This window comes from Patella vulgata, chromosome 7 (assembly GCF_932274485.2).
Source record: "Patella vulgata chromosome 7, xgPatVulg1.2, whole genome shotgun sequence".
NCBI lineage: Eukaryota > Metazoa > Mollusca > Gastropoda > Patellidae > Patella > Patella vulgata.
The window spans coordinates 41,522,477-41,535,879 of record NC_065885.2 but is presented as its reverse complement, the minus strand read 5'-3'; the positions used below and the strand labels follow the sequence as shown (position 1 = coordinate 41,535,879).

Genomic DNA, 13,403 nt, shown 5'->3' with positions numbered 1-13,403 from the left:
ATGTTAAGGATCGAAAGATCTTGAATGAATTCTATTTTGGTGTGCATCCAAATTCAACTTCTTGTTTAATACAGTCTGGGTTGTTAAAGATATATTATGGGAGATTATATAATGAGCTGGTAGTTCTCACTATAATAGTTAAAAACTAGATAATGTAAAGGGAATTTGATGAAAGTTGGTATGATAAAAAACATAGTCTTGATTATCCATTTTTTGATTTAATCAGAAGCAGCAGACCAGGTTATAATCCAGTAAATATCGCAGGCTAGCAATGCCATTGAATGTTGATTATGGTCTGGATAAGTTAATTAATGTCTAATTGATAATTTAGATAACATTTCAAGCCTAAAGAAAGACCTGCAAATTGGCAGATTTAGCTCTTGCATAATGTATATTTAATTCACATTGAATTATTAAAGAAATACACTTGTATTAAACAACAAACAGATTTACATTTGTGTTGAACGCTATTGAAACACTGTATTTTACAACATGAGGGTTATTTCATGTATATTTTGATCACTGTTCATTGTCTCAATTTGGGCTAGTACCCTAAAACTATACAATAGCCTTGGCCAATAACAATATTTTTAAAACTAAGCCTTTGAATGCATATGTATTTAACTAATTTTGTTTTCAAATTTGATGTGAAGCATTGGGACAATGAGAAGATGAGCTCTATTGATTTTCCTCATTCCCTATCCATCTATCACTTGCAAAATGTGAGCGTATCTTGCAGGGCTAAGTACTACTTGTTATTTCAGAAATCTTTCCTGTGCGATTTATTTGGTAAATCTCCTGATATTTTATCTGATACATTAAAAGATTTAGTTTATGAGAAAGTTAATAAAGATGATTACTGTTTAAATTCCATAGTAGAGTAAGTTTAGATCATTATTTGCCAGTCATTATTTTAAACATTTAAGATCAGATTAAGTGAAAGGAGATTTTCTCATAAGTAAGTCTGACATATTTCTATGAACAATCTAACATGTTTTAACTTTTTTAACATCAAGGAACTATGTAACATATTTATATTTAAACTTTATAAGCAATTTCTCTGGACAATTGCACATATTTATTTTAATTGATGGGTGTATATTTGACTAGGCTTGGTCTGTTAGATGATAAACCATTAGATAAACAAGGTTCACCATTTTATACCCTGTCCAATTATCTGGCTAAAAGACTCAGATATGGTGAGTATGACCATCGATATATATATATTAATAACTTGTTAAAATCATTTTGATACAGAGGGAATGTCTATACATATACAGTGCACTCTGTCACATCCGACCTCTGATCACTCCGGCACTCTGTTACATCGGACACCATTTTCATGTCCCGATTTATTTCCTTATTACTTCAGCCAAAAAATCTCATGGTAATTTGACCTCTGTACGTTCCGGATTACGACATCAATCAGCCGTCCCGTCATACGATTTCCATTGCATCGACACGGATATAATCCGGCCTTCAATCGGTGGGTGTGAATCAAACACTTACCGATCAATTATCCATGAGATTAAAACTGGATGGGTGTGAAGCCACAAAAGATTAACAATCAATCACCAATCAATTACCTCGCTACCGTGGGTCTTTGTTGATTACTTTGATAATTTTAATCTCTTGTACGACAGTTGTGACAAATACTCAAGAATATCCAAGAATTTTCCCCCGAATTCACAGTCGTAAAAATATTCCTAGCTCCTGTTGGAAACATTCGTTGCGCATGCTGATTGAACCTGAATAACCTATAAGTTTGGTCACCCTACGGATCTCTTCGAACCGTGTGACGACGACCTGGAGATGCTCGATTCGCAGTCCGGAACGTCCCGAATTGACAGAATTACAATTGAGTGACGCAGAATTCAGTCCTGTCACAGTTCTGTCAGTCCCGACAACGGAGGTGGTGTGAGTAGAATTGTGACGTAATTAAACACGCCGAACAGGTTTCGACGGCTTGGTTGGATGAGATATTTATATATCCAGTCGACACATGCGTTGTAGCCCGAAGTACCCATTTTCACTCGATTGTCTTCAATCGAGTACGCCCATTCATTATCAATGAACACGTGATAACAAAGACAAGAGTGCGATCAACTGAAGACGGCAATGAAGATAAATTAACGACAGACTTGACCTATTCAAAATGCCTACGCATGTTAAATGAAATAAAAATTAATGTAATAAAATTTTGAATGTACAGAAAGGTTTATCATTTTTAAAGGGAATAACATTCTGGTGATTCGAAGTTCTATGTTCGAAGCTACATTATAATAATGCTTCCGGTTTTCGAAGTTACAATATTTCCGGTTTTGAGAAAACTGGGTATTCTGACACTCTGCGTAATCCGACATATTGTAACGATCCTGTACGATGTCGGATGTGACAGAGTGCACTGTATAATCAAATGATTGTTGTATCTTCATAATAACCAGTCAAATGGCATTGTTTCAATGCCAAGCTTTTATTTGACAAGGAATAGTGTCAACTGCCCAACCTCATTGGTTTACTCCATGGTCCTCCAGTTTTTTACCACTGCTCAAAGCCACTACGAGCAAGTAAATTATTGGATGTTAAACCCCATTTTTCTATTCCTCTCATAAAGGCCCTGGTTTTTATTTTTTTTACAAGGAATATGATGGTGCTATTTATTTTGTATTTGGTGCAGTATTTATGATTGATTGATTACTGACATTTGTCTTCAGCATGACCAGGATGTTCAAGAGAGAAAATACCATTTTACAATTGTTGATCAAGTTTGATTTTTTAAAATTTCAAGTTATGAGTTTCAGTTTGATATTATGGGTACCTGATATGTGTTAGATGGAATTTATTTCAAATTCTGACTTTAATTCTAGATTTTCTTTTTTTCTTGGATTTTAGACTCAACTATAGTATAAATGGTAATAATTTTGAAGTATTATATCCTATTTTCATACTACAGGTCTAAATGAACGTGACATGCTGTTAATGCATCATGATGTAGAAATTAAATGGCCAGATCAAACATTAGAAAGACGTCAGTATAATTTAGTTGCATATGGTGATGTCAATGGTTACTCAGCCATGGCTAAAACAGTCGGTTTGCCAACTGCCATTGCCACAAAGATGGTTTTAGAAGGTAATATAAGTTTTTATCTGGATTAATATGGTTATAGCAGAGAGGTAGAATAAAAAAAGAAGTACATACTTCTTCAAATTATCTTCATCTCCTTCAAAGACTGTTTCATTTCCATCTCTAAATTGTAAATCTTTAAACAGTCAATAAAATATTTATCGTCATTTGGTACTTTTATATGCCCACATTTTCATGTGGACGTATATTGTCGTCGCCTCTGTCCGGACGAAACTTGAAATATAGGTATATCTCCCAAAGATCTCAGTTCCTTTCGATATTGGTATGTATCGGACCATAACTTCATGGATTATGGCCACTGATTGTACGAAAAATCACGTTTTTAGTTTGTGGACACTCTAGAGGTCACAAATTTGACCCGATTTTGATGAAACTTGAAATGCATGTTTATAAGCCAAAGATCTTTGTTCCTTTCGATATTTGCGCATATCGGATCGAAACTTCCTGAATTATGGCCCCAGATTTTACGAAAAATCACGTTTTTAGCATGTGGTCCCTCTAGAGGTCACAATTTTTTATCAGATTTAAAAAAAACGTTTTAGTATATCACTGTTCCACCCTAATGTTGGTTGAGTTCAAATTTTGTGAAAATTGGACCAAAACTGCCAGACAAAATGGTCACCCCTTGTACGGAAATAGTGTAAAATATGGTATATCAAGGTTGTGGATCCTCTAGAGGTCACAATTTTCATCCGATTTTGATGAAACTTGGAATGCTTGTTTATATTCCCAAAATCTTTGTTCCTTTTGATATTCGCGCATATTGGATCGTAATTTCCTGAATTATGATCCCTGATTGTACAAAAAATCTCACTTTTAGCTTGTGGTCCCTCAAGACAGGTCACATTTTTTATCCGATTTAAAAAAAACGTTTTAGTATATCACCATTGCACCCTAATGATGCTGGAGTTTGAATTTTTTGAAAATCAAACCAAACTGTCGGACAAAATGGCCGTCCCTTGTACGCAAATAGTGTGAACATCTGGTATATCAAGGTTGTGGACTTCCTAGAGGTCACAATTTTGATCTGTTTTTGATGAAACTTGAAATGCATGTGTATAACCCAAAGATCTTGGTTCCTTTTGATATTTGTGCATATCGGATTGTAACTTCCTGAATTATGGCCCTTGATTGTACGAAAAATCACGTTTTGAGCTTGTGGTCCCTAAAGAGATCACAATTTTTATCCAATTTTAAAAAAAACATGTGAATATATCACAGTTATACACTAATGATGGTTGATTTGGATTTTAGTGGGGGTTGGATGGCTGAATGGTTAGCGTGTGCGTGCTGTATCATAAAGTCTGTCACTGAGTCGACTGGCGTGGTTTCAAATCACAGTTGTACATGACAAGGTGTAGGGTCGCCTGTCCAACCTCGTGGGTTTTCTCCGGGTCCTCCCGTTTCCTCCCACTGCTAAAGACCCCTATGCGCAAACGAATTATTGAAATAAAATTAAACCATATGTTAGTCCCGAAATGACCTAGTTTGTGTCGAGTGGAGTTAAACCCCATTTCTCTCTCTCTCTCTCGCGAATTTCGTGAAAACACTGATGGACGTGATTGGCCGTCCCTAGTACACAAAATAGTGTAAAAATATGGTATATCAAGGTTGTGGACCCTCTAGAGACCACAGTTTTTATCTGATTTGGATGAAACTTTAAATATATGTTTTTATCATAAAGATCTTGGTTCCTTTTTGATAATCACACATATCTGAACGTAACTTCCTGGATTATGGCCCCTGATTTGTCGAAAAATCGCATTTTTATACGCCCACATTTTTATGTATATCAAGGTTGTGGATCCTATAGAGGTCACAATTTTTATCTGATTTTGTTGAAACTTGAAATGTAAGTTTATAACCCAACGATCTCGGATCCTTACGATATTCGTTCATATCGGACCGTAACTTCCTGAATTATGGCCCCTGATTGTACGAAAAATGGAGTTTTTAGCTTGTGGACCCTATACAGGTCATAATTTTTATCCGATTTAAAAAAACGTATTATTATATCACCATTACACCCTAAGGACGGCTGAGTTTGAATTTCGTGAAAATCGGCCCAAAACAGACAGACAAAATGGCCGCCGCTCGTTCTCAAATAGCATAAAAATATGGTATATCAGAGGTCACAATTTTTATCTGATTTTGTTGAAACTTGAAATGTAAGTTTATAACTCAAAGATCTTGGTTCCTTTCGATATTTGCGCATATCGAATTGTAATTTCCTGAATTATGGCCCTTGATTGTAGGAAAAATCACTTTCTTTTTAGCTTGTTCTCTATCCATCTCTCGAAAATGTGGGCGTATCCTGCCTGGCAGCCACTGGTTAACTTGTGGTTTCTCTAGAGGTCACAATTTTTTTTCCGATTTTAAAAACTGTTTTGATATATCACCATTCCACCATAATGAAGGTTGAATTGGAATTTCAGGAAAATCAAAATGAAACTGCCCTACGCAAGTTGTGTATAAGTATATAATACAAAGGTTATGAACCCTCTAGAGGTCACAATTTTTATCGAATTTTGATCAAACTTAAAAGATATCTTTATATTCCCAAAATCACAGTCCCTTTTGATATTTGCGCATTTCAGACCATAACTTTCTGGATTATGACCCCTGATTGTACAAAAAATCAGTTTTGTTTTTAGCTCGTTCTCTATTCATCTCTTGCAAAATGTGGGCGTATCCTGCCTGGCAGCCGCTGGTTAAAGTAGCTAAGTCTCTAAATCGATATCATCCAAAATCTTCGACATTGAAAACACAAATTATTTGTCATTTTAAATCAACATTGATGTTGTGATCTTACAGAGAAAAGATGGGCTTCTGATATCCAATAATTAAGACAAAATAAACATTTTACCGTTTGTATACGAATCGTAAACCATGGTGCATTTCAGCGCCATTTTTAACAAGGGGCTCGTAGAAAGAGGCTAGATATATTCCACAAGTCCTGTCAAACAGTGACGTCATATTCTTATCTGGAGAGCATGCGCATTAAATACTATCGGTATAGAGTGGAATAACCAGACGCTAGAGATTGCCATTGGATTCAAACTTCTGGCGTATTTAAAATTTAAAATTGATATATACTATTCAAAAAAAGTAGGGGATATTTGATTTTTAAGTGTTATTAAAGTCACCTAATGAAACTGACGAAGAAACAAATGACAAAATGAAATGAAGTTCACATTCATCGATTTATTCCAAATGATCGTTAGACTAAGTAAGGCACAGACTGACCATTATAAGGGTAAAATGATACCCGGGGTCAAACAGCAAAGTTACCACAGCATCACAACCAAGTCAGTAACGGGTAAATCCTCCTCTGTTTGCCAAACAAGCATTGATCCGACGTGGCATACTCCTAATGAGACGTCTAAGGTCATTTTGGTCCAGATTGTCCCATTCCTGTTGCAACGCAGCAGCAAGTTCTTGGACATTGGCAGGACGTTGTTGACGTTGACGTAACCTCTGTCCAAGCATGTCCCAGACATGCTCGATGGGGGAGAGGTCGGGACTCAGTGCTGGCCAAGGTAATGTGGTGATGTTCTGTTGTTGGAGGTAACCTGTAACGATCCTGGCCCTGTGACATCTTGCGTCGTGCGAACGGCACAACATGGACTGCCAAGATGTTGTCCCGGTAGTACTGGCCTGTAACACGCCCTGCAACAACATGTAAAGCCGTTCTTCCAGCAACAGTGATGCCTCCCCACACCATAACAGAACCACCCCCAAATCGATCATGTCTGATGACGTTAACGTCTTGGAAGCGCTCGTTTCGACGACGCCACACCCTCCTACGTCTGTCCAAAAAATCAACAGTCAACCTTGACTCATCTGAAAACATCACATTGCTCCAGCGTCGATTATCCCAGTGTTGACGATCCCTACACCAACGACGTCTTGCCTGAATGTGATGATCTCTCAAACAAGGGATCACGCGAGGACGTCGGGCGCGAAGGTGACCCCTATGCAGTCGATTCCGAATCGTCTGGCCACTCACTCTCACACCAGTGTCTGTTTGAAGACGAGCGCTGATCTGATTTGCTGTGATGACACGATTTCTCAAGGCCAAGGTACGGATAAATCGATCCTGGGCTTGAGTTGTCGCCCTTGGTCGACCTGAGCGTGGTCTGTCCTGTACAGATTGTGTATCACGGTATCTGGACCATAGCCTGCTTATGACAGACTGAGAAACATTCATCGTCCGCACCACAACCGCCTGTGTTGTGCCGATCTGTAGCATGCCAAGGGCACGTAACCTTTCATTTTGGGTAAGCCGACGCATATCAAAATTTGTTTTCTGGTCACTAAAACAATTAAACTGATGTTTCCACCCTGGAATTCAATGCCACAATGACTGTAACATTCAAAGTCAGAGTCGTGCAAATCTTGGGTTGGACCCCCATGATGATCCCAAGCATCACCTGCATTCCATGCGGTAGCTATTGGTGCGTTTGGGCGTCACATGTAACTGGAAATGTTTCTTCTGTTAGGTTCTATAGTGACTTTTTTCGTAGTCATTTGCATATTTTAGTATTATGCCCCCAAAATCAAATATCCCCTACTTTTTTTGAATAGTATATGTTGTTTACATTAGTGAGATGAAGAAGCCTATTTAATTTCAATAATTTCCGTTTATTATATCTAGAGTTATGGCACCTGTTTCACTTTGTTGAACCTTGTGAACGCTCTAATGCCAAAAGTTAACTTACGATCTTTGTGAAATTTATATGCAATATTTAAATTAGGGAAACGAAGAAGCCTATTGAATTTCAGCAATTTCCGTTTATTACGTAAAGTGTTATGGCCCTTGTTTCACTTTATTGATCCTTGTGAACGCTCAAAAGTTATCATCCGATCTTTCTGAAATTTATATGCATTATTTAGATTACTGCAACGAAGAAGCCTATTGAATTTCAGCAATTTCTGTTTATTACGTCTGCAACGAAGAAGCCTATTGAATTTCAGCAATTTCCGTTTATTACGTCTAGAGATATTGCCCGATCTTTGTGAAATTTATATGCATGATTTAAATTAGTGAAACGAAAAAGCCTATTGAATTTCAGCAATTTACAATAATTACTTCTAGAGTTAATGCCCTTGTTTCACTTTGTTAAACCTTGTTAATGCTTGATTGATGAAAGTTATCATCCAATATGTATGAAATTTTTATGCATCATTTAAATTTGTGAAACAGGTCTATTGAATTTCAGCAATTTCTGTCAATAATTTCTAGAGTTATGGCGATTGTGAACGTTTGAATGACAAAAGTGATCATGTGATCTGTATGAAATTTATATGCATTATTTAAATTAGTAAAACGAAAAAGCCTGTCAAATTTCAACAATTTCTGTAGATTACTTCCAAAGTTGAGACCCTTGTTTCAGTTTGTAGAACCTTGTAAACCCTCAAACGACAAAATTTATAATCTGATCTGTATGGAACTGTCTTCTAAAGGCCCCCAATTACCTACAAAGGAATAAATATGCGACAGCCCTTGTCGACCGCTCAGACGATTGAGCTGCTGTGGGCGTATGTTTTGTTGCCTGGCAACCTATCTTTACCCTTCTTGTCAGTGATGCAGGGAGGAGGGCCTGGCTTGCATATAAAAAAAGAACCCTTGACAGTTGGAATTCGAAATAGATAGTAGCACCGCTCTCTGGGCAAAATTTCTCTCGTAGTACACTTATCACTACATGAAATGTTTGTCGTTATTAGCTAAGATGCCTCCTTTCATTACTGCATACAGTACATATTATGTGTAGGCTAGCTATTTTTACACGCCCACATTTTCATGTGGACGTATATTGTCGTCGCCCTTGTCCGTCCGACCACAATTGTTTGTGGACATTCTACAGGTCACAATTTTTATCCGATTTAAACAAAACTTGAAATATAGATTTACCTCCCTAACATCTCGTTTCCTTTTCGATATTGGCTATATCGGACCGTAACTTCATGGATTATGGCCCCTGATTATACCAAAAATCGCGTTTTTAGCTTGTGGACCCTATAGAGGTCACAATTTTTATCTGATTTTGTTGAAATTTGAAATTTAAGTTTATAACCCAAAGATCTTGGTTCCGTTTGATATTTGCACATATCGGACCGTAACTTCCTGAATTATGACCCCTGATTGTACGAAAAATCACGTTTTTTAGCTTGTGAATATATCACAGTTATACACTAATGATGGTTTGAATTCGAATATAACACTGTTACACCTTAATGACGGTTGAGTTCTAATTTCGTGAAAATTGGAGCAAAACTGACGGACAAAATGGCTGCCCCTCGAACGCAAACAGTGTAAAAATATGGTATATCAGGGTTGTGGACCCTCTAGAGCTCACAATTTTTATTCGATTTTGACCGTAACTTCGATATTGGCTATATCGGACCGTAACTTCATGGATTATGGCCCCTGATTATACCAAAAATCGCGTTTTTAGCTTGTGGACCCTATAGAGGTCACAATTTTTATCTGATTTTGTTGAAATTTGAAATTTAAGTTTATAACCCAAAGATCTTGGTTCCGTTTGATATTTGCACATATCGGACCGTAACTTCCTGAATTATGACCCCTGATTGTACGAAAAATCACGTTTTTTAGCTTGTGAATATATCACAGTTATACACTAATGATGGTTTGAATTCGAATATAACACTGTTACACCTTAATGACGGTTGAGTTCGAATTTCGTGAAAATCGGACCAAAACTGCCGGACAAAATGGCAGCCCCTTGTACGCTAATAGTGTAAAAATATGGTATATCAAGGTTGCGGACTCTCTAGAAGTCACAATTTTCACCCGATTTTAATGAAACTTGAAATGCATGTTTATAAGCCAAAATTCTTGGTTTCTTTCGATATTCGAGCATATCGGATAGTAACTTCCTGAATGATGGCCCCTGATTGTACGAAAAATCGTGTTTTTAGCTTGTGGTCCCTCAAGGTCACAATTATTATCTGATTTAAAAAAACGTTTGAAAATGTCATCGTTACACCGTAGTGTTGGTGGAGTTCCAATTTCATGGAAATCGGACGAAAACTGCCAGACAAAATGGCTGCCCCTCTACGCAAATAGTGTAAACATCTGGTATATCAAGGTTGTGGACCCTCTAGAGGTCACAATTTTGATCCGATTTTAATGAAACTTGAAATGCATGTTTATAACCCAAAGATCTTGGTTCCTGTTGATAATCGCACATATCTGATCTTACCTTCCTGAATTATGGCCCTTGATGTTACAAAAAATCGCTTTTGCTTGTTCTCTATCCATCTCTTGAAAAATGTGGGCATATCCTGCCTGGCAACCGCTGGTTTTTTAAAAGTTGAATGTGTTTATGATACTGCATGGTTAAACAGTCTACCTTTAGTCAAAAAGTTTGTGTATTTTCTAGAGCTGGACGGAAATTTCAATAAATCAATTATGTTGACGATAAATTTAAAATACTCGAAAATACCGCAATTTTCCAATATATGGTTTGGCGCCAAATAGCCTACTGGTACCGACGTTTGCACTGCAATATTCTCTGAAAAATTTGTTCTGAACATTCCGCAGAAAAATTAAAATTTTCAAACTATAGATAAAAATTCTTCAGTGACATCCCAGAATAACTAATCCGACATATCACATGTTTATAATGGACTAAGAAAAAATACACATTATTCTGGTAAATAATACCCGGACTAGTCGATGTCCTGACGTCGATTCACAAACGCCAAACCTCAGCAGATTCCAGTACCCTACATCTAGCCACAGTCACTAATGATTTCCCCATTGTTAATTCTCGTCTCTTAGACCGGCTCTAACTTTTTCCCAAATTTTCGTTCGGTAAAACGCTTTCTGCTGCAGATGGAGCAACATGTGGCAAACATCTTTCCCACAAGCATGTATGAGGTTCACGATGAAAAACTTGAGATACACAAGCTGGAAGTAGAGACAAGTAAACATGCAATTTTCGGCCCTACATTTCAACCTAACCAGCTTCTCAACTCTTGAATCCTTCCGCCACAAAATCATGAATATTCACCAAAACCTGGCAGAAAATGTATTTTCAAAGCCTTTTCTTCGATTCTACACCAAAAAGTCAACAAAAATCGCCATGCAAAAGGAAGGGAAAGGGAGAGAAAGACTAAACATAACTTTGGTGAGGTGTGTCCTATATATGCTTCCCATATGTTCTGGTAACATACTGGTGAAAAAAACCCAAAGAATAAGTGAAAAGTGATGGCCCTTTAAGTATACATGCTGCTTTATGTACAGCGGTGCATCTCAGGTCCATTGGCCTTTTGTGCTAAAATTTAAAAATCTTTCTTATTAAAGGCAGTATTTAAGTTCTGTGAAAAAATTAGACAAGTTACAAATTACACACTCATAATCTGGAATTGTTTCAAAAAGATAATTTTTTACAGCCATGTCATGAAAAATGTACAAAATTTACATGAAGCATCTTTCAAAAAAACAATAATTTTCCACTTTTTTCAGATAGCCAGACTGGCAAGGAATATATTTTTAAAAACCCTGGACAATATGCAAACAGAAAAGTCACAAATCAGTTGCATTGATTGTAATATTAGAGATCTATACTGAAACATGTATCCCCACCCTCTAAACATGTCACTGACTGAATCAATCTAATCTTTGGCAGAACTAACATTACCAAAGGAATCTGTCTAACGGCTATGTTTTAGCATCCCTGGATAACATATGTACATATATATTATCTAGTGAACTTGAGCGCATATGGCTGCTCGTTCTTTCTCTACGACATTTTTAAGAAATTCTACAGTTTTACGTTTATTTTAGTGTTTGAATTTTTGCATGGATAATTCTATGACTATATAGTGCTCACCAATAAGGTAATTTTAGTGAAACTATTTGAAATTTGTGAATTATTGGAGAAATAAGATGTTATATGGTTATTTATAGTGATCATTCATGTGTATCATTGTATACAAACTCTGTCTAGATGGTGAGCCATTTCTCTTCATTGAACAAACTCACTGATAAACTCTCAATATGACCAGATTATACTCAAAGGACCAACTTTTACAATACTCTACGTATGACTTATTGAATAAGAACCAGATTCAATTCCTCAAACATGTTACGAAGCCAATCATAAAGCGAACCAGGCGAGGTTGTACTGCTGGGCGAAAATGCAGACAAGCAATTCCTGTTCGTGTTTCCCAAATACGCAATCATCATGTGCATACTTTGAGAGCTGTAAATCATTCAAATTTAACAGAACCAAAAATCGAAATAGGCTTTACGACACAAAAGTTCAAGGTTCTACTTTTAAATGCCAGATCCGTGAACAACAAAGCTTCAGAGTTAAATGACACTCTTATTGATTCCGATTGTGACCTGTTTGCCATAAAGGAGACCTGGCTAGGTACTGTCAATGACAGTGTTACATTGGCATCTCTAGTTCCAAAGGGCTACAACTTTAAGAATGCTACTCGGCTTAAGAGGGGAGGGGGTGTCTCACTAATATACAAATCAACCATCTCCGTAAATGTTCAGAAACGTTTAAATCTGTCTTCCTTTGAATATCTTGATTCTATTGTATCGACTAAAAATTGTAAACTTAGGGTAGTATTGTTGTACCGACCCCCATCTAAATACCAGGAATCACTGTTTTTAGATAAATTTAAAGCATTGCTGAACTCACTTTCTGTATCTAAACTCGACCTGATTGTCCCCCGCCTTTCGAAGAAAGCAGGGGACTATTGAAATGGGTTCGTCCATCTGTCTGTCTGTCTGTCCATCCGTCTGTCTGTCCGTTACACTTTTTGGGACACAATAACTCTCCTTCTAATTGACCTAGAATGTTCAAACTTGGTGTAGGTGTTTATTAGGTCAATGCCTTGATGGAGTTCGAAGATGAGCATTTTCTGCTTAGGGTAAGCAGAGATAAGCAATTTGATTGGTTGATGCTTTGGGACACGATAACTTTAGTTCTAATTAAGTGAGAGTGATGAAACTTGGTGTATAGTTTCATTACATCAATACCTTGACTAAGTTCGATAATGAGCATTTTCTGCTCAGGTTAAGCAGAGCGATAAGCAATTTGATTGGCCGAGACTTTGGAACACAAACTTGGTGTAGGTGTTTATTAGATCAATGCCTTGATGGAGTGTGAAGATGAGCATTTTCTGCTTAGGGTAAGTAGAAATAAGCAATTTGTTGGTTGATGCTTTGGGACACGATAACTTTAGTTCTAATTAAGTGAGAGTGATGAAA

At 36.9% G+C, this 13,403-nt stretch overlaps 1 protein-coding gene across 1 annotated transcript in view; it reads left to right on the top strand.

Annotated features, from left to right (window-relative positions):
• LOC126828352 (alpha-aminoadipic semialdehyde synthase, mitochondrial) overlaps positions 1-13,403 on the top strand; it is a 219,948-nt gene that overhangs the window by 196,527 nt on the left and 10,018 nt on the right. The window contains exons 19-21 of the mRNA XM_050558072.2: positions 765-880; positions 1,111-1,199; positions 2,954-3,130. Of these exons, the coding sequence (XP_050414029.1) occupies positions 765-880; positions 1,111-1,199; positions 2,954-3,130 (382 nt within the window). The remainder of the gene's footprint in view (positions 1-764; positions 881-1,110; positions 1,200-2,953; positions 3,131-13,403) is intronic.